This window comes from Oncorhynchus mykiss, chromosome 29, assembly GCF_057628025.1.
Source record: "Oncorhynchus mykiss isolate SJ-2025 chromosome 29, ASM5762802v1, whole genome shotgun sequence".
NCBI classification, from domain to species: domain Eukaryota; kingdom Metazoa; phylum Chordata; class Actinopteri; order Salmoniformes; family Salmonidae; genus Oncorhynchus; species Oncorhynchus mykiss.
Window position 1 is genome coordinate 47,254,169 of NC_143050.1, and position 25,560 is coordinate 47,279,728.

General features: G+C 40.9%; 1 protein-coding gene across 1 annotated transcript in view; it reads right to left on the minus strand.

The window, feature by feature from the left end:
• The window catches only part of LOC110509538 (interleukin-6 receptor subunit beta), a 56,162-nt gene that overhangs the window by 13,305 nt on the left and 17,297 nt on the right, over nucleotides 1-25,560 (minus strand). The window contains exons 4-13 of the mRNA XM_021590456.3: nucleotides 21,616-21,757; nucleotides 21,279-21,433; nucleotides 21,028-21,182; nucleotides 20,451-20,610; nucleotides 20,182-20,264; nucleotides 15,101-15,338; nucleotides 6,584-6,784; nucleotides 6,292-6,393; nucleotides 4,861-5,004; nucleotides 4,464-4,604 (exon numbers count right to left, since the gene is read on the minus strand). Of these exons, the coding sequence (XP_021446131.2) occupies nucleotides 4,464-4,604; nucleotides 4,861-5,004; nucleotides 6,292-6,393; nucleotides 6,584-6,784; nucleotides 15,101-15,338; nucleotides 20,182-20,264; nucleotides 20,451-20,610; nucleotides 21,028-21,182; nucleotides 21,279-21,433; nucleotides 21,616-21,757 (1,521 nt within the window). The remainder of the gene's footprint in view (nucleotides 1-4,463; nucleotides 4,605-4,860; nucleotides 5,005-6,291; nucleotides 6,394-6,583; nucleotides 6,785-15,100; nucleotides 15,339-20,181; nucleotides 20,265-20,450; nucleotides 20,611-21,027; nucleotides 21,183-21,278; nucleotides 21,434-21,615; nucleotides 21,758-25,560) is intronic.

The following is a 25,560-nucleotide window of genomic DNA, read 5'->3' on the forward strand; positions in this document are numbered from 1 at the left end:
GTATTTGGAGCATTGGGGGTTCAGGACTGCTACTTTGAAAAAGCTTTACTGGGACACATTACAAAACATGAAAATGTATTACTGGAATACAAAATACAGTGGAGCAAAAAAGTATTTAGTCAGCCACCAATTGTGCAAGTTCTCCCACTTAAAAAGATGAGAGAGGCCTGTAATTTCCATCATAGGTACACTTCAACTATGACAGACAAAATGGAGAAAAAAAAATCCAGAAAATCACATTGTAGGATTTTTTATGAATTTATTTTCAAATTATGGTGGAAAATAAGTATTTGGTCACCTACAAACAAGCAAGATTTCTGGCTCTCACAGAACTGTAACTTGTTCTTTAAGAGGCTCCTCTGTCCTCCACTCGTTACCTGTATTAATGGCACCCGTTTGAACTTGTTATCAGTATAAAAGACACCTGTCCACAACCTCAAACAGTCACACTCCAAACTCCACTATGGCCAAGACCAAAGAGCTGTCAAAGGACACCAGAAACAAAATTGTAGCCCTGCACCAGGCTGGGAAGACTGAATCTGCAATAGTTAAGCAGCTTGGTTAGAATAAATCAACTGTGGGAGCAATTATTAGGAAATGGAAGACATACAAGACCACTGATGATCTCCCTCGATCTGGGGCTCCACGCAATATCTTACCCCGTGGGGTCAAAATGATCACAAGAACGGAAAGCAAAAATCCCAGAACCATACGGGGGGAACTAATGAATGACCTGCAGAGCTGGGACCAAAGTAACAAAGCCTACCATCAGTAACATACTACGCCGCCAGGGACTCAAATCCTGCAGTGCCAGACGTGTCCCCCTGCTTAAGCCAGTACATGTCCAGGCCCGTCTGAAGTTTGCTAGAGAGCATTTGGATGATCCAGAAGAAGATTGGGAGAATGTCATATGGTCAGATAAAACCAAAATATAACTTTTTGGTAAAAACTAAACTCGTCGTGTTTGGAGGACAAAGAATGCTGAGTTGCATCCACAGAACACCATACCTACTGTGAAGCATGGGGGTGGAAACATCATGCTTTGGGGCTGTTTTTCTGCAAAGGGACCAGGACGACTGATCCGTGTAAAGGAAAGAATAAATGGGGCCATGTATCGTGAGATTTTGAGTGAAAACCTCCTTCCATCAGCAAGGGCATTGAAGATGAAACGTGGCTGGGTCTTTCAGCATGACAATGATCCCAAACACACCACCCGGGCAACGAAGGAGTGGCTTCGTAAGAAGCATTTCAAGGTCCTGGAGTGGCCTAGCCAGTCTCCAGATCTCAACCCCATAGAAAATCTTTGGAGGGAGTTGAAAGTCCGTGTTGCCCAGCAACAGCCCCAAAACATCACTGCTCTAGAGGAGATCTGCATGGAGGAATGGGCCAAAATACCAGCAACAGTGTGTGAAAACCTTGTGAAGACTTACAGAAAATGTTTGACCTCTGTCATTGCCAACAAAGGGTATATAACAAAGTATTGAGATAAACTTTTGTTATTGACCAAATACTTATTTTCCACCATAATTTGCAAATAAATTCATAAAAAATCCGGGAAATATATTGAAAAGTTCTAGGATGGAACATACTGTATGTATATATATATGTACAGTACCAGTCAAAAGGTAGTTATGGTGCTATGTCTTGAGGTACAGTACCAGTCAAAAGTTGACACAAGTTGACGCTCATTCAAAGGCTTTTCTTTATTTTTACACATTTCTACAATGTAGAATAATAGTGAAGACATCAACACTATGAAATAACATATGGAATCATGTAGTAACCAAAAAAAGTGTTTAACACACCAAAATATATTTTATATTTGAGATTGTTCAAAGTAGCCACCCTTTGCCTTGATGACAGCTTTGCATACTCTTGGCATTCTCTCAACCAGCTTCATGAAGTAGTCACCTGGAATGTATTTCAATTAACTTGTGTAACTTGTTAAAAGTTCATTTGTGGAAAGAACAGCTCAAATAACCAAAGAGAAACTACAGTCCATCATTACTTTAAGATGTGAAGGTATGTCATTGTGGAACATTTCAAGAACTCTGTGCAGTCACAAAAAACAATTAAGCGCTATGATGAAACTGGCACTCATGAGGTCTGCCACAGGAGAGGAAGACCCAGAGTTACCTCTGCTGCAGAGGAAAAGCTCATTAGAGTTACCAGCATCAGAAATTGCAGCCCAAATAAATGCTTCAGAGAGTTCAAGTTCAAGAGAGTTCAAAATCTCAACATTAACTGTTCAGAGGAGACTGCGTGAATCAGCTTTCATGGTCGAATTGCTGCAAATAAACCTCTACTAAAGGACATCGATAATAAGAAGATAATTTCTTGGTGCAAGAAACACGAGCAATGAACATTAGATCGGTGGAAATCTTTCCTTTGGTATGATCAGTCCAAATCTGAGATTTCTGATTCCTACCGCCGTGTCTTTGTGAGACCCAGATAGGGTGAAGGGCTGATCTCCACATATGTGGTTCACACCGTGAAGCATGAAGGATGTGCGATGGTGTGGGGGTGTTTTGCTGGTGACACTGTCTGTGATTTATTTGGAATTCAAGGCATACTTAACCAGCAAGGCTACCACAGCATTCTGCAGTAATGACACAACACACTTCCAGGCTGTGTAAGGGATATTTGACCAAGAAGGAGAGTGATGGAGTGCTGCTTCAGATGACCTGGCTTCCACAATCACCTGACCTCAACCCAGTTTAGATGGTTTGGGATGAGTTTGACTGCAGAGTGAAGGAAAAGCAGCCAACAAGTGCTCAGCATATTTTGGAACTCCTTCAAGACTGTTGGAAAAGCATTCCAGGTGAAGCTGGGTGAGAGAATGCCAAGAGTGTGCAAAGCTGTCATCAAGGGAAAGAGTGGCTCATTTGAAGAATCTAAAATAACATATTTTGATTTGTTTAACACTTTTTTGGTTACTACATGATTCCATATGTGTTAAACCCTTTGACTGGTACTGTATACACACAGTGCATTCGGAAAGTATTCAGACTCCTAGACTTTTTCCACATTTTGTTACATTACAGCATTTTTCTAATATGAATTACATAGATTTTTTCCTCATCAATATACACACAATATCCTACAATGACAAAGTGAAAACAGGTTTTTACAGATGTTATTTACAAACGTATTCAGACCCTTTCCTATGAGACTGAAATTGAGCTCAGTTGTATCCTGTTTCCATTGATCATCCTTGAGATGTTTCTCCAACTTGATTGGTGTCCACCTGTGGTAAATTCAATTGGTTGGACATGATTTGGAAAGGCACACACCTGTCTATACAAGGTCCCACAGTTGAAAGTGCATGTCAGAGCAAAAACCAAGCCATGAGGTCAAAGGAATTGTCCATAGAGCTCCGAGACAGGATCGTGTCGAGGCACAGGTCCTCAGCAAAAGGCATCCCACTTGGAGTTTGACAACAGGCGCCTAAAGACTCTCAGACCATGAGAAACCAAGATTGAATGCCAAGTGTCACGTCAGGAGGAAACCTGGCACCATCCCTACGGTGAAGCATGGTGGCAGCATCATGCTGTTGTAATGCTTTTCAGCAGCAGGAACTGGAAGACTAGTCAGGATTGAGGGAAAGATGAACGGAGCAAAGTACAGAGAGATCCTTGATGAAAACCTGCTCCAGAGCACTCAGGACCTCAGACTGGGGCGAAGGATCACCTTCCAACAGGACAACGACCCTAAGCACACAGCCAAAACAACACAGGAGTGGCTTCGGGACAAGTCTCTGACTGTCCTTGAATGGACCAGCCAGAGCCTGGACTTAAACCCGATCTAACATCACTGGAGAGACCTGAAATTAGCTGTGCATCGACGCTCCCCATCCAACCCGACAGAGCTTAAGAGGATCTGCAGAGAATAATGTGAGAAACTCCCCAAATACAGGCATGCCATGCTTGTAGCATCATACCCAAGAAGACTTGAGGTTGTAATCACTGCCAAAGGTGCTTTTTTTTTTAACTAGGAAAGTCCGTTAAGAACAAATTCTTATTTACAATGACGGCCTAGGAACAGTGGGTTAACTGCCTTGTTCAGGGGCAGAACGACAGATTTTTACCTTGTCAGCTCGGGGATTCGATCTAGCAACCTTCTGGTTACTTAGTCCAACGCTCTAACCACTAGGCTGCCGCCTCTTCAATAAAGTACTGAGTAAAGGGTCTGAATACTTATGTAAATGTAATAGGTTTTTATTTGTAGTAAACTTGCACAAATTTCAGTTTTTGCTTTGTCATTATGGGGTATTGTGTGTAGATTGTTGAGGGAAAAACATAATAATAATAATACATTAGTAATACATTTTAGAATAAGTCTAATGTAACAAAATGTGGAAAAAGTCAAGGGGTCTGAATAATTTCAGAATGCACCATATACACACTCTATACATACTGTATACCTTATATCATGAAGTGTCCAGTTAACAATGCTTCACTCACCATACATCAGAGTATTGAATGACAGGTCCGAGCTGTTTGTAGAGCCTTGTACTGTAGATGCCATGACCCGCACCACATACTTGCTGTTGCTGGCCATGCGCTTCACAGTGTAAGAGTAGGTGTCGGTAGAGACAACTATTGCTGAAAAAAACCAAAATAAATTTGTACCATTTTTTTATTTTTATTGCAGCTGTAAATGTTTAGTTTGGACAACAACAAAAAACATATACTGTACTTACAAATATCAGTACCTACAAGTACTGCACTTACAAATACCAATACTTGCAAATACTTACTGGTATTTTCAAATAGCAGTAAAGGTCCAACTATAGCCAAAGAAACACATTCATAAAGAGGTATGATTGTGCAGTAATGTCTACAAGGTGTGGTTCCTTACAGTGTTCCTTGCCCCCTGTGATGAAGAAGATGGTGTAGTTGGTGATGAACCCTCGCTGTTTGTCCAGTGGAATCTCCATCCACTCTAGCTCAGCGTCGTTTTTCCCCGTCCGCCTCACTTTCACAGAGGGACCCTCCAGCGGAGCTGCATCAACCAGAACAGGTGAACAAATATGTTATTAACATTATTCGGTGATGTCATTTACAAAATAGCCTCCAACACTCTACTCAACAAATTGGATGCAGTCTGTCACCAAAGCCCCATATACTACCCACCACTGCAACCTGTACACTCTCGATGGCTGGCCCTCGCTTCATACTCGTTGCCAAACCCACTGGCTCCAGGTCATCTACAAGTCTTTGCTAGGTAAAGCCCTGCCTTATCTCAGTTCACTGGTCATCATAGCAGCACCCACCCGCAGCACGCGCTCCAGCAGGTATATTTCACTGGTCATCCCCAAAGCCAATTCCTACTTTGGCCGCCTTTCCTTCCAGTTCTCTGTTGCCAATGACTGGAATGAACTGCAAAAATCACTGAAGCTGGAGACTTGGATCTCCCTCACTAACTTCAAGCACCAGCTGTCAGAGCAGCTCACAGATCATTGCACCTGTACATAACCCATCTGTAAATAGCCCATCCAATCTACCTCATCCCCATACTGTATTTATTTATTTTGCTCCTTTGCACCCCAGTATCTCCACTTGCACCTTCATCTTCTTCACCCCAGTGTTTAATTGCTATATCGTAATTACCTCACCACTATGGCCTATTTTATTGCCTTACCTCCCTTATCTTACCTCATTTGCACACACTGTACATTTTTCTATTGTGTTATTGACTGTATGTTTGTTTATTCCATGTGTAACTCTGTGTGGTTGTTTGTGTCGCACTGTTTTGCTTTATCTTGGCCAGGTCGCAGTTGTAAATGAGAACTTGTTCTCAACTAGCCTACCTGGTTAAATAAAGGTGAAATAAATTAAATAAATAAAACCTATTTTTCTTTACCAGCTACTGTAGCAAATATCATGATATTAATAAACCAATGTCTAGTAGCCTAGTAAAACAAGCTATTTCAGTGGAGATTCTCTATTGAGCATTCTTTTAGGCAGCCTAGTGGTTAAAGCGTTGGACTAGTAACCGAAAGTTTGCAAGATTAAATCCCCGAGCTGACAAGGTAAAAAATCTGTTGTTCTGCAACCTGAACAAGGCCACTATAGGTATAGTTAACCCACTGTTCCTAAGTCGTCATTGAAAATAAGAATTTGTTCTTAACTGACTCGTCTAGTTAAATAAAGGTCAAATAAAAAAAATAAAAAAAATAGGTCCAGGAATAGTCTTAAGCTGTGTCTGGGAAACCACCACTATAGGTATATTACACAGCAAATACTGTGTATACTTTACAGTAGTTCAGTGACTAGTACTATTTCTTACCTCCTTGTTCCAGAAAGGCTGCTATGGTCAATGGCTTCCCAGTCCAACCAGAGTACATGGGATACACAGATATATTGTAGCGATTGAACTTCTGAAGGTTACCTTGATTGGGAACATTAGACATAAGACAGTACAATAACGTTTGGATTTATTTGATCCCTGTGACCTGTTTACCAATATAGTCAACATTAGGGATGAGTCATCAAAACCAGCAGAAAGACAACCAAAGAGTTTATAGCCAAACTACAAGACAATACTCAGTAAAAACATAGCATGTGTGTTTCCTTCTTACCTTTAATGGCTGCCGTCCTAGTATGCCTACGTTCTCTCTGCCAGTCCATAGCGCCATCACTGACAGACACCCACTCCAGTATGTACTCCGTCACCTCAGACCTGTAGGGCTCCCCTGTGGCCGTCACATTGGGGGGCTGCCATTTCACCCACAGCCTCCCCTGCTGAGTAAACCAGCTGAGCCATTCCACCGAAGGGGGCTCTGAAATACACAGCACACACAAATACAACGTGACACCATGATATGAGCATCTCAATGCCGAACCGTTTACATCAATATACTGTAGTCTCTCCTGACACACATTCGTATAAATATATGAACAGAGCTAAGCCAAGCTAGCTAGATGGATAAGATAAATATAATATCACCGTTTCTAAACCCAGAAGCACAACATTGCAAGATTTCTGGGAATGCTTGTGAAGCAGACACAGCAGACCAGACCAGGGTTTGGGGTTTGGCAAGTCAATGGGAGGAGTAAAAAATGCATCCTTTAGTTGTACATTTTCTATAAATCTAAATGTAAAACCTAGATCCCGCACATTGACTCGGTACGTTACTTTTTATAATTCTTTACATTAGATTATTTGGTAAATATTTTCTTAACTCTTTTGGGATAGGGGGCAGCATTTTCACTTTTGGATGAATAGCGTGCCCACAGGGAACTACCTCCTACTCTGTCCCAGATGTTAATATATGCATATTATTAGTAGTATTGGATAGAAAAGACTCTGACGTTTCTAAAACTGTTTGAATGATGTCTGTGAGTATAACAGGACTCATATGGCAGGCAGAAACCTGAGAAAAATCCAACCAGGAAGTAGGAAATCTGGGGTTTGTAGTTTTTCAACTCGGCCCCCATTGAAGATACAGGGTGATATTACTTATGTTTGACTTCCCAAGGCTTCCACTAGATGTCAACAGTATTTAGAATCTGTTTTGAGGATTCTACTCAAAAGGAGGGGCTCATAAGGGCTCTTTGAGTGAGTGGTCTGGCAGAGTGCCACAGCCTCGGTCTGGCGCGCTCACGTGAAAGGTAGCTACGTTCCACTTCATTTATACAGACAAAGGAATTGTCCGGTTGGACAATTGTTACATGAGCAATTTAATCATTGTAATAATTAAGCATAGTGAATTGATTTGTTAAAATAATTTTCATTGCATTTAATGGTACCAACGTCACAACATATTGATGCACCGTGCAAGGAATCTAAGATAGAACGAGGCCTTCATGTTGCATTCAGCCAATATGAAACTGAAAAGCAGTTTAAATTACACACCCAGATGATGTTATGCACCATGAGGTTTTTGAACAAGATATGGAGGCTGCATTCTTGTTGTTATTCTGACATAGTCGGTGTAGGATTAGTTATTCAATTTCCAGGCTTAGTGATTACATTTCGAGTGCTAGTACACAATCCAGCCAATTATCGAAATTAAAGATATAGGGCATTGGGCCAAACGTACTATTTCTGTCTCTCGCGTACAAGGAGAGTGTAGACTCGGTCAGTATTAATTTATTGAGCAGGACATAGGGTTGAAATTTGAGTAGATATACACTGCCAGTTAAAAAAGTTTTAGAACACCTACTCATTCAAGGGTTTTTCTTAAAAATATATTTTTTTTCTGAATTTGTAGAATAATGGTGAACATATCAAAACTATGAAATAACATATGGAAACATGTAGTAACCAAAAAAAGTGTTAACAAAATCAAAATATATTTTATATTTTGATATTCTTCAAATAGCCACCCTTTGATGACAGATTTGCAGACTCTTGACATTCTCTCAACAAGCTTCAACTGGAATGCTTTTCCAACAGTCTTGAAGGAGTTTCCAAATATTCTGAGCACTTGTTGGCTGCTTTTCCTTTACTTTGTGGTCCGACTCATCCCAAACCATCTCAATTGGTTGAGGTCAAGTGATTGAAGTGATTGTGGAGGCCAGGTCATCTGATGAATCACTCTCCTTGGTCAAATAGCCCTTACACAGCCTGGAGGTATTTTGGGTCATTGTCCTGTTGAAAAACAAATGATAGCCCCACTAAGCCCAAACCAGATGGGATGGCATATCGCTGCAGAATGCTGTGGTAGCCATGCTGGTTAAGTATGCCTTGAATTCTAAATAAATCACAGACAGCGTCACCAGCAAAGCACCCCCACACCAGAACACCTAATCCTCCATGCTTTACGGTTGGAAACACACATGCAGAGACTATCCGTTCACCCAGGATCGGCACAGCACAGGATCGGTACATCCAAACATCACACCTGTGGGACAGGTACAGGATGGCAACAACAACTGCCCGAGTTACACCAGAAATGCACAATCCCTCCATCAGTGCTCAAACTGTCTGAAATAGGCTGAGAGAGGCTGGACTAAGGGCTTGTAGGCCTGTTGTAAGGCAGGTCCTCACCAGACATCACCAGCAACAACGTTGCCTATGGGCACAAACCCACAGTCACTGGACCAGACAGGACTGGAAAAAAGTGCTCTTGACTGACGAGTTGCGGTTTTGTCTCACCAGGGGTGATGGTCGGATTCACGTTTATCGTCGAAGGAATGAGCGTTACACCGAGGCCTGTACTCTGGAGCGGGATAGATTTAGAGGTGGAGGGTCAGTCATGGTCTGGGTGTCACAGCATCATCGGACTGAGCTTGTAGTCATTGCAGGCAATCTCAACACTGTGCGTTACAGGGAAGACATCCCCCTCCCTCATGTGGTACCCTTCCTGCAGGTTCATCCTGACATGACCCTCCAGCATGACAATGTCACCACCCATACTGCTCGTTCTGTGCGTGATTTCCTGCAAGACAGGAATGTCAGTGCTCTGTCAAGGCCAGCGAAGAGCCCGGATCTCCATCCCATTGAGCACATCTGGGATCTGTTGGATTGGAGGGTGAGGGCTAGGGCCATTCCACCCAGAAATGTCCGGGAACTTGCAGGTGCCTTGGTGGAAGAGTGGAGTAACATCTCACAGCAAGAACTGAAACTGGCAAATTTGGTGCAGTCCATGAGGAGATGCACTGCAGTAGTTAATGCAGCTGGTGGCCACACCATATATTGACTGTTACTTTCGATTTTGACCATCCCCCCCTGTTCAGGGACAAATTATTAATTTTCTGTTAGTCACATGTCTGTGGAACTTGTTCAGTTTATGTCTCAGTTGTTGAATCTTATGTTCATACAAATATTTCCACGTTAAGTTTGCTGAAAATAAACACAGTTGACAGTGAGAGGACGTTTCTTTTTTTGGTGAGTTTATACATAGTCAACTACTCACCACATTTTATGCACTGCAGTGCTACCTAGCTGTAGCTTATGCTTTCAGTACTATATTAATTCTCTGATCCTTTGATCAAGTGGAAAACATGTCAATTCATGCTGCCAGGAGGATGTCATCTGGAAGTTGTCATAATTACTGTGTATGCCTATGGAAGGGGGGTGAGAACCACGAGCCTCGTAGGTTTTGTATTGAAGTCAATGTACCCAGAGGAGGACAGAAACTAGCTGTCCTCCAGCTACACCATGGTGTTACTTTTGAGCCTACTGTAGACCATCGCAAAACAGTGCGTTTTAATCAATTATTTGGTGACGTGATTATATTTAGTATAGTTTTATCAAAAAAGGTTAACTTTTTCAATGTTTCATTATTTTCATGAAATTCACTGAGGATGGTCCTCCCCTTCCTCCTCTACAGAAATGTACTTGATAGTGTGTATTTCACTTGATAGTGAAATACACTTTTTACTAATGCTATTGAAATTGCGAAATTATTCCAATGACTCGAGTATCATTTACCTGCTTATGAAACTGAGCGCATTTATAGATAGTTTGAATTAGAACGTAATTGAAACTGTACAGCCTATGGACTGTTTGATGTCAGTCGTCATTGCTGGAGGAAATTATTCCAATGACTCGAGTATCATTTACCTGCTTATGAAACTGAGTGCATTTATAGATAGTTTGAATTAGAACGTAATTGAAACTGTACAGCCTATGGACTGTTTGATGTCAGTCGTCATTGCTGGAGGGCATCTGAAAGTCAACTGAAGGTGAATGGGCTGTATAACATAATGGGGTTTATCGGCTTATCACAATGTGTAGCCTGATAGAGACACTTCAACCATTGATCACAGTTATTGATCCTCTAGCTTTTACGTCACAAAGAAATGGATGGTCCAGTTTTCAAAGATAAAGTGGTTTTATTCTGCTTTTGTACACACAAAGATCAGTCGAGAGATTTAATTAATCTGGTTTCTTCTCTGGATTTGCCTCCCTCCCCTAAAATTTCTAGAAAGCTGACCACTGATTGGTCCCAGAAACCGATGGGTTGAGCCAGAGCTGGCCCATATATGACTTTATAAATGTGATACTCTGGTTAAAGACGATCCAAATGCAGATTATTTTGTTTTGTATAATACCCCTCATTTTGAAGTTACAAAAAACTACTTCTGGATGGCAGATTCATACTGAATGTATGTAGCAATTGATAGAGCAGCGAAATTAAATTCAGGGTGAGTCGTCAGGCAAGGGTAAAGTAAGCAGACAGGCTGGTTTTAATTCAGATCAAGCATTTACCTTCTATACACTCTTAAAAGATGACTACACAACTTTATTTATGGAGTTTACAGTGCCTTCGGAAAGTCCTCAGACCCCTTGACTTTTTCCACATTTGTTATGTTACAGCCTTATTCTAAAATTGATTAAATACAAAAAAAACTCAGCTAATCTACAAACAATATCCTAAAATGACAAAGCAAGAACAGGTTTTTAGAATTTTTCGCAAAATGTATAAACATTTTTATATATAAATATTTACATAAGTACTCAGACCCTTTTCTATGAGACTCAAAATTGAGTTCAGGTGCATCCTGTTTCCATTGATCCTTGATGTTTCTACAACTTGATTGGAGTCCACCTGTGGTAAATTCTGCAAAACCCAAGCCATAAGGTTGAAGGAATTTCCCATAGAGCTCTAAGACAGGATTGTGTCGAGGCACAAATCTGGGGAAGGGTACCAAAAAAAATCTGCAGCATTGAAGGTCCCCAAGAACACAGCGGCCTCCATCATTCTTAAAATGGAAGAAGTATGGAACCACCAAGACTCTTCCTAGAGCTGGCTGCCCGGCCAAACTGAGCAATCGTGGGAGAAGGGCCTTGGTCAGGGAGGTGACCAGGAACCCGAAGGTCACTCTGACAGAGCTCGAGAGTTCCTCTGTGGAGATGGGGGAGCCTTCCAGAAGGACAACTATCACTGCAGCACTCCACAAATCAGGCCGTTATGGTAGAGTGGCCAGACGGAAGCCACTCCTCTGTAAAAGGTACATGACAGCCCACATGGAGTTTGCCAAAAGGCACCTAAAGACTCTCAGACCATGAGAAACCAGATTCTCTGGTCTGATGAAACCAAGATTGAACTCTTTGGCCTGAATGCCAAGCATCATGTTTGGAGGAAACCTGGCACCATCCCTATGGTGAAGCATGGTGGTGGCAGTATCATTCTGTGAAAATGTTTTTCAGCGGCAGGAACTGGGAGACTAGTCAGGATCTAGGGAATGATGAGCGGAGCCAAAATTGCTTCAGCAAAGTACTGAGTAAAGGGTCTGAATACTTATGTAAATGTGATAGTTATTTTATTTTATACATTTGCTTAGTCATTATGAGGAAGTGTGTAGTTTGATGAGGGAAAAAAACAATATAATACATTTTAGAAGGTTGTAATGTAACAAAATGTGTAAATAGTCGAGGGGTCTGAATACTTTCCGAATGCATTGTATAAAGTTAAATATTGTTGGTTGGATTGGGAATTTTGGGGGTGGTTGCCTTTGGCTACAACCCTGTGTGAGTGCCTTGACAGTAGGAAGTGAGTTATTATATCAAATCGCAATTGCAACCATTGTAAAGTACAGTTCATCAGAACGGCCTATAAATTATTCACATGATAAAACAATCTTGGAAAATTAAAGCAAAAATGGCAACATGTTCACTACATATAACATGCATCAAACTCGTAACTCCCAATAATTGTTTGTTGTTGTAAAACAGCAATTGTTTAGTGAGGTGTGAATATCTAACCCAGAATGCGGTCGTTATGAACTTTTGTGATGCTGTGTCCATCAATGTTGAAATAACTTTCTCTCTTGCTGAAAAATTGCCTTTTTGGAGATATTTCCATCAGAGAGCGACAATATACACTGAACAAACATAAACACAACATGTAAACTGTTGATCCCATGTTTCATGAGCTGAAATAAAAGATCCCATAAATGTTCCATATAAACGAAAAGCTTACAGAGATACCGTGACGAGATCCTGAGGCCCATTGTCGTGCCATTCATCCGCCGCCATCACCTCATGTTTCAGCATTAAATCTAGAATCGGCTTCCTATTTCGCAACAAAGCATCCTTCACTCATGCTGCCAAACATACCCTCGTAAAACGGACTATCCTACCGATCCTTGACTTCGGTGATGTCCTTTACAAAATAGCCTCCAACACTCTACTCAGCAAATTGGATGTAGTCTATCACAGTGCCATCCGTTTTGTCACCAAAGCCCCATATACTACCCACCACTGCGACCTGTATGCTCTTGTTGGCTGGCCCTCACTTCATATTCGTCTCCAAACCCACTGGCTCCAGGTGATCTATAAGTCTTTGCTAGGTAAAGCCCCGCCTTATCTCAGCTCACTGGTAACCATAGCAGCACCCACCCGTAGCACGCGCTCCAGCAGGTATGTTTCACTGGTCATCCCCAAAGACAATTCCTCATTTGGACGCCTTTCCTTCCAGTTCTCTGCTGCCACTGACTGGAACGAATTGAAAAAAATCACTGAAGCTGGAGTGTTATGGATACAAGTATCCTGTGTGTGTGTGTGTGTTTCTTTTCTCTCCTTCTCCCCTCACAGGTGAAAATCATCACTCCCCAATCAGTCACCAATCATCAATCAGAAGACACACCTCCTCCTGTTTCCTACCCAATCACTGTTCCTTTCCCTTTGTTTAAAAACCCTGTCAGTTGTTTGCTGTTGAGCTCAATCTCTCTGTAAATGCCATGTCTGTAGGTCTCATGCTCTCTTTGTGTATTGACCTCTCTTTTGTTTGAGCACCTCCATAGCACTTTGTCATCACCTGTGAGGATTGTTTTTGGTTATGGTGTTTGTTTGTTTGCTGGTGGGAAAAGGGGGAACCAAGACAAGTCGCCCATGGGCATACACTACCCGTAGGTGAACTTTGTTAAATACACTAGTTAGAACTGGGCGGACCACCCACTGTATTTTTGGTTAGTTAGTTAGCTGTTGTTTAAAGTAGGCTAGTCTAGCTTAGGGGTGTTTTGAATATTTATTGTTTCTTTCCTTGGGTCCAGCTCAGCCCCTTTTCCTGCTCCCCCCATTACTGTGTGTTTATTAATAAACCCTGAGTTTGACGGTAGATTTCAGTTGTTGTGGTTATTTCGTTCACACATTTACTTTGTCACTATTATAAATTGCATGAGTTATGTTACGGGTCTCATTACCATCCCCACCTAGACTGTCGGGCCAAAAGGGATTCGTAACACGGAGACTTAGATCTCCCTCACTAACTTTAAGCATCAGCTGTCAGAGCAGCTTACCGATCATTGCACCTGTACATAGCCCATCTGTAAATAGCCCACCCAAATACCTCATCCCCATACTGTTATTTATTTTTTTGCTCCTTTGCACCCCAGTATCTCTACTTGTACATTCATCTTCTGCACATCTATCACTCCAGTGTTTAATTGCTAAATTGTAATTATTTCGCCACTATGGCCTATATATTGCCTTATACCTCCCGAATCTTACTACATTTTCACACACTGTATGTAGACGTTTCTATTGTGTTATTGACTGTAATGTTTGTTTATCCCATGTGTAACCCTGTGTTGTTTGTGTCGCGCTATCTTGGCCAGGTCGCAATTGTAAATTAGAACTTGTTCTCAACTGGCCTTCCTGGTTAAATAAAGGTGAAATAAAAATAAATAACGCAAGGCCCGAATGTCGCAAGGATCTGTACACAATTCCTGGAAGCTAAAAATGTCCCAATTCTTCCACTTTCTGCATACTCAACAGACATGTCACCCATTGAGCATGTTTGGGATGCTCTGGATCGACATGTACGACAGTGTGTTCCAGTTCCCCCCCAATATCCAGCAACATCGCACAGCAGTAAGACAACATTCCACAGTCCACAATCAACAGCCTGATCAAATCTGTGCAAAGGAGATGTATTGCGCTGCATGAGGCAAATGGTGGTCACACCAGATACGGAATGTTTTTTGATCCATGCCCATTCCAACAGATGCATATCTGTATTCCCAGTCATGTGAAATACATAGATTAGGGCCTAATACATTTATTTCAATTGACTGATGAATTGTAACCGTAATCTTTGAAATTGTTGCATTTATATTTTTGTTCAGTATATCTTACTTCATTGGTAAGATTGAGAAGAAAGTATGAGTAACACCATAGTGTATAGCTGACAAGGTCAACATACCTTGTGTCAATTTTGGGATGACCAAAGACGCTTGGGGAGACTCGCCAACAGAATTCCAGGCCTTCAATTCAATGAGGCCTCTTCTCTTGTCAGACCAGGGAATCTGGTAAAGGGGGATAATTTTCCTCTCTTGCGACCTAGAATCCAGGTCAGAGTCATTGACCGCCACCGTCTCCCAGTTTCCATCTTGGATCTTGATGCTGTAGCCCTGTATCCTTCCATTGGACTCCACTGGATCCTGTAGCAGGGAAAAGAAGGAGGCAACAACCAATCACCTGTTATTATTCAAGTAATAGATGGAGCTGATAATAAATCAGTAGAATAGAGTACCACAGTGTGAGTCATACAGTAATACCCATTAAACTTAGCGGTCACACACGGAAATGGTTCCAATAATTTTTTAACCATACACTTTAAAATGTGGGATTTTATAACCTTTTCAAATAAGGTATTTCATATAGGGTTACCCTAGCGTGACGTATTGAGAACCATGTAAATCTCTCTCAGACATGGTGACTTTAATGAATATATTCACCTGTATATGGCCTAAAAAAATGATTTATTTCAATACATTGTTGAACATAATATACTTAATGGGCATATCAAAGTTCCAGAGTGGGATCTCTGTTTGTTAGTTTTACAAATACTATTCAATATTCATGTTCATTTTTTATATTCATAAATTAAATGTACAAAAAAAAGATGAAACCAAAATACTACTCATATTACAGAACAAGCGACAAAGCTTCATATGACACCAATGTTTGCTTTGCAGCACCTAAAGATGAAACACAATGGAGTCTTAAAAGAGTGCTGTGTAAGGCCAAAATGTCATATTTTATGCCAATTTGTAGATACAAAAACGCAACATGTAAAGTGTTGGTCCCATGTTCATTGAGCTAAAAAAAAGTTATTTCTCTAAAATTTTGTGCACAAAAGCAAGTGAGCATATCTCCTTTATCAAGACAATCTATCCACCTGACTAGTGTGGCATATAAATAAGCTGATTAAACAGCATGATTATTACACTGGTGCACCTAAAAGTGCAAATCTAAAATGTGCAATTGTATCACAACACAATGCCACAGATGTCTCAAGTTGAGAGAGAATGCAATTGGCATGCTGACTGCAGGAATGTCCACAAGAGCAGTTGCAAGAAAATGTAATGTTCATTTCTCTACCATGAGCCGCCTCCAACGTCATTTTAGAGAAAGACTTACAACTGCAGACCACGTGTATGGCGCTGTGTGGGCAAGCGGTTTGCTGATGTCAACGTTGTGAACAGAGAGCCACCCCATGGTGGCGGTGGGGTTATGGTATGGGCAGGCATAAGCTACGGACAACAAACACAATTGCATTGTATTGATAGCAATTTGAATGCACAGAGATACCGTGATGAGATACCTAGGCCCATTGTCATGCCATTCATCCGCCGCCATCATCTCATGTTTCAGCATGATAATGCAAGTCCCCATGTCCCAAGGATCTGTACATGAATCCTGGTAGATCAAAATGTCACCATTTCTTCCAGGGCCTGCATACTCACCAGACGTGTACAACAGCATGTTCCAGTTCCAACCAATCTCCAGAAACTTCGCATAGCCTTTGAAGAGGAGTGGGACAACATTCCACAATCAACAGCCTGATCAACTCTATACGAAGGAGAAGTGCCGCGCTGCATGAGGCAAATGGTGGTCATACCAAATGCTGACTGGTTTTCTGATCCACAAAGGTACTTTTGTTTTTAATGGTATCTGTGACCAACAGATACATGTCTTTATTTCCAGTCATGTGAAATCCATATATTAGGGCTTTTTGTTCAGTATACGTCAACAATCCTTCCTCCAAAAGGACACTTCTTCAATGGATTACATTTTGTGAAAACCAGTCCTTTAATGTCTGGGTTTTGTGAGGAATCACTTGTTTGTAACTCACCCACCAAAAATCACAATATGCTGTTTACATTGTGTCATTTGTGCTGGTCCAATTTGTATAATGGAAAAGCAGAAAAATCTGTGCGCTCTCACAATGTAATTATGGTTTCTTTTCAATGTCCCAGTTTTGTGGCATTGATTAATACATAATTGAATCTTTACTTCAAGTCAGGTGTTATGTATAAAAGGCATATGACAGAGCTGCTGTAACCGAGTCAGGTTTGTAGGCCTCCTTGCTCGCACATGCCTTTTCAGTTCTGCCCACAAATTGTCTATAGGATTGAGGTCAGGGCTTTGTGATGGCCACTCCAATACCTTGACTTTGTTGTCCTTAAGCCATTTTGCCACAACTTTGGAAGTATGCTTGGGGCATTGTCCATTTGGACCCATCTGCGTCCAAGGTGTAACTTCCTGACGTCTTGAGATGTTGCTTCAATATATCCACATAATTTTCCTGCCTCATGATGCCAATTATTTTGTGAAGTGTACCAGTCCCTCCTGCAGCAAAGCACCCCCACAACATGATGCTGCCACCCCCGTTCTTCATGGTTGGGATGGTGTTGTCCCCATGTGCAATTGCAAACCATAGTCTGGCTTTTTTAAGAAGTTTTGGAGCAGTGGCTTCTTCTTTGCTGAGCGGCCTTTCAGGTTATATCGATATATTCCTTGTTTTTACTGTGATATAGAATGGGTGGCCAATACAGATTGTACCTGTTTCTCCAGCATCTTCACAAGGTCTTTTGCGGTTGTTCTGGGATTGATTTTCACTTTTCGCAACAAAGTACGTTCATCTCTAGGAGACAGAACGCGTCTCCTTCCTGAGCGGTATGACGGCTGCGTGGTCCCATGGTGTTTATACCTGCGTACTATTGTTTGTACAGTTGAACATGGTACCTTCAGGCGTTTGGAAATTGCTCCCAAGGATGAACCAGACTTGTGGTCTACAATTTTTTTTCTGAGGTCTTGGCTGATTTCTTTTGATTTTCTCATGATGTAAAGAGCAAAGAGGCACTGAGTTTGAAGTCAGGCCTTGAAATACATCCACAGGTACAACTCCAATTGACTCAAATTATGTCAATTAGCAGAAGCTTCTAAAGCCATGACATCATTTTCTGGAATTTTCCAAGCTGTTTAAATGCACAGTCAACTTAGTGTATGTAAACTTCTGACCCACTGGAATTGTGATACAGTGAATTATAAGTGAAATAATTGGTCTGTAAACAATTGGTGGAAAAATGACTTGTGTCATGCACAAAGTAGATGTCCTAACTGACTTGCCAAAACTATAGTTTGTTAACAAGAAATGTGTGGAGTGGTTGAAAAACGAGTTTTAAAAGAATCCAACCTAAGCGTATGTAAACTTCCTACTTCAACTGTATGTCTATTAATGTTCTGTATTATGTCATGTTTCATGTGGACCCCAGGAAGAGCAGCTACTAATGGGGATCCTAAAAAAAATACCAAATACCAAAATATAAATACATGTTACTGTGGAAACAATATCAACTACTGCTAGTTTAAAATCAGCTCAGCTGTCCTACAACACAATTCTAAAACTGGCTAGTTTTGTCTCGTCTGTCCTTATGTCCGCTGTTTATCTTTCCCGGGAGACAAAATCCCAGAACTAATACGCCTACAGGTGTGGGCTACATGTGGACATTGCACAAACGTCGCCCACCTTGAGAGTAAATACATCACCTAAAAAATATAAAATATTGGACATGTTTATGTTACAAATACAAAACATTTTCTGCTGTAAATATATTGTGCTTATAAAGACTATGCCTACACTTTACCTAACTAATCAAAATCAGTTGTGTCTGGAGTACAACTTCAGCTGTCTGACCAGAATGGCATTACTTGCCCAAATCTAAGGATGTGGCTGTCTAACTCTCTGGATGAGGTTATGTCTTCTACTCTCCAGTGGGGGAGTCCCTTCCATCTATATAATGCATTACAGGTTAAGGACATGTGCAGTCAGGTGGCAGCAAATGTGGAGTGCATGACACTCCATCCTGGGTATGACAGTACGCCTCATGGGTCCAGCTAAAGTTCAATAACTACAGATGTGAGATCAGTGTTTTGATAACTTCCAAGTGTAACAGTTCCACAGAATAAACCATCTTTCACATAACTGTTTAAATTATTTTCTGCGAATATTACACTCGTTTTTCATCCAATTGTCATTCATCGCCAATACAGATATTCATCTGGTGGGGCAGGGGCTACCTTGCCAAACATGTCAGTCGTCAAACCTTCCTATATGGTGTACAGGACACCGTGTAGCCTAAGAAAGGAGTTCCCTGATATGTTTGAAGAATACACAGGTCCATTGATAGTACCATTCGATTCAATAAATATCAAAAGACAATAAAAAAAAAATTACATTTCATTGCTGAGGGCAAGGTGTCTCCATTTCAGACATCAGCATGAAGCCCACCGGATTCCATCACATCATCTTGCAAGTCTTGCTCCATACAGGTATCTTTGAACACACATACAGTCACTGTTCTATTTCTAATGGTAGTTAGAATAGGTCATATCTGACATAAACAGATACTATGCTGAAGTTACCAGGCCAGCCTAAACATACCAAATTCTGTTCTCCCCATTGACAACCGTTGGTGAGAAGGCAAGAAATTAGGTCTTTGCCAGAGCCCCATTGATGGGGAAAGCAGCGTAGATCAGCACCTGGCCCCTCAAAGATACTGGTCACACACACACACACACGATTATGATAAGCCTGGTGGAACCAACCTGAACGCTGAGTTTACAGTTCTATTTCACATCTAAAAAGTAGGAAATAAGCAACAAATGTCAGTTTACATAAATTATGTTTCACAGTTGGGTCATCAAAATAATGGAGTGGTTTACCTTCTGTATTTGTACAAATGAGGAGCCCGTGAAAGCGGTTGCCGCTGACAGGTGAAGGTTGCTGGCCGAATACTTGCCAACATGTGGAGGACTGTTCCATTCATAGGAACGCACAGTGAGAGCTTGTAAGTCAGTATTTCACGGTGAGGTCTACACAACAAATGATGGTGGGAAAAAAAACTATTGCAACCATTTCCGTGTTTGACCACTAGGTTTTATGGGTATTATGAAGACATCACTGTGGCACTCTATTTTCAGTATGGCCTTCATTACCTTACACATCACTTGCACTCTCCGCTCACTTTTGACTTGGCTGGGAATGATGACTCTCCATAGGTCTGGCTTACTTGTAGGCTCTGGGCAAAGAACAGAGCCAAAATCGATATAACTCAGCCATCTGAGATATGACAAACTGAGCCATCCATAGACTAGCTACCTGGATCACAATATCTCATACACTGACTTCACATATGAGTTCTACAGCTTAACATGCTAAATGAAACACAATAGAATGATATATGCTTGTTGTCATGGCTACTCACTGTCCTCTGGGGTCCTGGCGGTAGAGTTAGCGCTCCAGTCACTCCAATAGCCATAGCCCATATGATGAATGCATCGCACCTGCACTACATACTCCGTGTCCGGCTTGAGGTACTGAAGACGGAAAGACTCCTTGTAGCTTTCAGTGTCATTTGGGGGTACCTAAAAGAGAGTCAATTAAATGGATATAATGACAAATGGAGTCGAGAGGGCAACAATGTGGCATATTACAGTGAATTTGCAATACCAACAATACAAGTAGAATGTTTGATTCACTGTTGATAACACAGAATAAGGATAGGATAGATGGCTTTTAACATTAAAGAGAGATTTCACTCCAACATTTGCCAGATGTTTACACACCTTATAACAAGTCCAACGTCAAGCCCATGCCATACACACCCAATGCCATTATTGTTGTGTAGATCATACCATAATATCCCTTCACCAGGAAATTATATGATGCTTATCCTTTCATTTTGGGATTGAGGTGACAACAAATGGCACGGGACATATCAACATTAGTCTAGTTCTGAGGTCTAAAGAACATCCTTTTAACATGTATTGTGAGCTATTTACCTCAGTCCAGTCTCCAGAGCCCACAGTACAGAACCTGATGTTGTATTTCAGCGTTACATAGGTTACATGGATAGGGTGCTTCCAACTCACTAAGAGTGTCCTGGAAAAGTTATTCTCGGAAAGAATATTGACATCTGATGGGGGATTCGTTTTCACTGCAAAACAGGACAAACCATTAAACTATATGGGGGAGGTGATAATCATTGTAAAAACCTCAAGGGCAATCAGAAAATACATTTCACTCCACCTACCCAAATCAGCAGCATAAATATCCAGAATGTCAGATCGAACCTTCCCCAACTTGTTTTCAACTTCTACCCACATAGCAAGTTGCATGAAGCTTGGAAAGGTGCCGAAGTCGATGTATCCACTGCTTCTGTGAGCTTTGCTGCTCTTATTTGAGACACTGAATAAACACAACAATGATCTACATTGTTAATCGATCAGAAATCAGTAATTAACAAATCACATATACTATCTAAGAACCTTGATATTTAGGGGTTCTCAGAACTGAAGCCAGGTTCATTCACCGATTTAAAAAATAATGTTGGTATTCACCATGTATCTAACCTTATGTATGACACTCACATTAGACTGCCAAACAAGGTATAAGTGGTTTTCAGAATCTCATCTCTTGTCCCAGGCTGCCATGTGCACGTGACGTTGGAGGAAATCTTTTGGCCAGACTGGACAGCCATGCAGGACAGGTTCACAGGCTTCTCAGGGGGATCTGACCAATAAACCAAACAGCTGCCATTATTTCATGTCAGAGAAACATACCAACGGCTATGTACCTACTACACTGAGCAGAATGGGGTCAAAACTCATTTTGATTCAGGAAGTCAATTGAAATTCACTTCCTCAATTGAAAACTGAATTGAACCCAAACCTGACACTGAGAAAGCTTTAGGCTCATTCAGTGTGAACATGAAAGACCGGAAAATTGTTAGACTTCAGCCACAGACTGTTCTCTCTGCTTCCACATGGCAAGTGGTACCTGAACATCAAATCAAATGTATTTATAAAGCCCTTTTTTTACATCAGCAGATGTCAAAGTGCTGTACAGAAACCCAGCCTAAAACCACAAACAGCAAGCAATGCAGATGTAGAAGCACAGTGGCTAGGAAAAACTCCATTGAAAGGCAGGAACCTAGGAAGAAACCGGGCCAGTCCTCTTCTGGCTGTGCCGGGTGGAGATTATAAGAGTGCATGGCCATTAAGTACAGATTGTTCTTCAAGATGTTCAAATGTTCATAGATAACCAGCAGGGTCAAATAATAATCACAGTGGTTGTAGAGGGTGCAATATGTAGCTAACAAAATAGTAAAAATATCTCACGGTAATTGATCATTAATAAAACATAAACCCATTTAACATCTCCTGGCTTTCACACATAGCACAAAAGCCACTGATGCAGACCTTTGGAACATCTATATTTTAAGTCTAATAAATCCATATAATATAGTCTACAACTTCACAATAAATCCATTATTTATTTTAGACAGGTCTAAAGAACCATGATATGAAGAAAATGTAGTCTATTTTCAGAAGAACAGAATAGCATACTCTCAGTTGTCCTTATGTTAGGCCCTGAACTGGCTATGCCATATGGCTGGGGGCTACAATAGTTCATTTATTAGACAAGATTTTCTTAGAATTTAACAGTATGAAGAATACAATTGAACATTTCTACAAATGATTTGAAGTAGGGCGCTCATGCGTGTTGAGTGGTTAAAGAAACAAGTACTTCTATATGCTTAATTTATAATTATTTCTTTAACTTTAGTTGTGATACATATGTTGGGCTCTGTTTTCATTTTTAATATAGTATGCTGCATGATGCGACTCAAATGAGGATTTGAAAAAATTTGCATGAAAGGCATGAGCTCTGCTTAGTTTTTAGTGCAGGCTGTACACGCTTCATCAGTCTCTCATTCACAATTTGACAAGCACTTGATAATGCCTCGAATATCCCGGCGGTATCCCCTTTGTGTGGCAGTAATGCCCCCTCAAAAATCCAGGCCTTTTGCAGTCAGTGGCCATTTGTACCCTTAGGCTGAATGTAATAATTATTATTCCCTTCTCCCTGCACGCTACGAAGCACCTCTCACTCACATGGCTATCCGTCAAGGGGCCGGGTATTTCTCACAGGCTACAAGTGAAGATAGACACACTGGGGACAACTGCATGCGTCCTTATCCAATTCCGAGGTGCATATTGAATATACTGGAAGAACTGTCCACATTTACTTTTTGTCAGCCAACAAGATGAATAGGACTAACAAACAGCAAAAGCACTAGCCTATGTCAATCTACTATCCCCCATAGTACAAAAGTTGACCTATTCTATGCAAAGTAATATTCCTAAAATAGTCTGGGACAGTTGTGGGATGCGATAGAATTAACCAAATTAATACAACCACTGGCATCAAAACACCTGTTTTAAGCAATGAGGCTGATGCAACAGAACATTTAAAATGTTGATAAACTATTAGGCTATTTCTTCACATTATAAACTCGGCAGCTTAAATGTTCCATTAGCAGGAAAACACAAATATCAAAAGTGACCGGAAATGCAGTAATGCATGTAATGCTTTCATTATAAAGGTGTTTTTTATGGTGAAAATTATCTTCCCCAAACTTCAAACCCACGGGCTGCATATGAATGCCACTTATGCTCTACACCCATTGGAAAGCAGATTAATGTGCTTCATGTTAAGAAAATAATTTGGCCACTTTAGTCTAAATAACCCTCATCAAAACATGTAGGCCTATGTAGCCCATAGGCCTACAAAAAAAGGTATGCATTGTTTCTGGCCTTATGCTGGGCATCATTCACAAGTGATAGGCACATTTTGTCAGCCATCAGAATATTAATGATTTAATCTCGTATTTACAGAACATACACTAAATAATATACAGTACCAGTCAAAAGTTTGAACACACGGGTTTCTTTATTTTGACTTTTCTACATTGTAGAATAATAGTGAAGACTTCAACACTATGAAATAACACATATGGAATCATGTAGTAACCAAAAAAGTGTTAAATAAAAATATATTTGATATTTGTCAAAGTAGCCACCCTTTTCCTTGATGACAGCTTGATGGTGTTCCCACATATGCTGAGCACTTGTTGGCTGCTTTTCCTTCACTCTGCGGTCCAACTCATCCCAAACCATCTAAATTGGGTTGAGGTTGGGTGACAGTGGAACCCAGGTAATCTGATGCAGCACTCCATCACTCTCCTTCTTGGTTAAATAGCCCTTCCATGGATTGAAGGTGTGTTTTGGGTCATTGTCCTGTTGAAAAACAAATGATAGTGAGACTAAGCCCAAACCAGATGCAGAATGCTGTGGTAGCCATGCTGGTTAAGTGTGACTTGAATTCTAAATAAATCACAGACAGTGTCACCAGCAAAGTACCCCTACAACATCACGTTCACGGTGGGAACCACACACGCGGAGAGCATCCGTTCACCTACTCTGCGTCTCACAAAGACATGTCAGTTGGAACCAACAATCTCAAATCTGGACTCATCAGACAGAAAGGACATATTTCCACCGATCTAATGTCCATTGCTCGTGTTTACTGGTCCAAGCAAGTCTCTTCTTATTATTGGTGTCCTTTAGTAGTGGTTTCTTTGCAGCAATTCGACCATGAAGGCCTGATTCACACTCTCCTCTGAACAGTTCATGTTAAGATGTGTCTGTTACTTGAACTCTATGAAGCATTTATTTGGGCCGCAATTTCTGAGGCTGATAAATCTAATGAACTTATCCTCTGCAGCAGAGAAAACTCAGGGTCTTCCTTTCCTGTCTGGGTCCTCATTGATGTTTTTTGCAGCTGCACTTGAAGAAACAAAGTGCTTGAAAATGTTCCCACATTGACTTCCCTTCATGTCTTAAAGTAATGGATTGTCGTTTCTCTTTGCATATTTGAGCTGTTCTAGCCATAATATGGTATTTTACCAAATAGGGCTATCTTCTGTATACCACCCCTACCTTGTCACAACATAACTGATAGGCTCAAACGCATTAAGAAGGAACGAAAGTCCACAAATGAACTTAACAAGGCACACAAGTTAATTGAAATGCATTCCAGGTGACTACTTCATGAAGCTGGTTGAGAGAATGACAAGAGTGTGCAAAGATGTCAAGGCAAAGGGTGGCTACTTTGAAGAATCTCAAATATAAAACATTGTTATTGAACACTTTTTTTAGTGACTACATGATTCCATGTGTGTTATTTCATAGTTTTGAAGTCTTCACTATTATTCAACAATGTAGAAAATAGTTAAAATGAAGAAAAACCCTTGAATGAAAGGTGTGTCCCAACCTTTGACTGGTACTGTGTGCACACACATACACACAAGTATGTGGACACCTGCTTGTGGACACCTGCTCATTCCAAAATCATGGGCATTAATATGGAGTTGGTCCCCCCCTTTGCTGCTATAAGAGCTTCCACTCTTCTGTGAAGGCTTTTCATTAGATGTTGGAACATTGCTGCAGGGACTTGCTTCCATTCAGCCA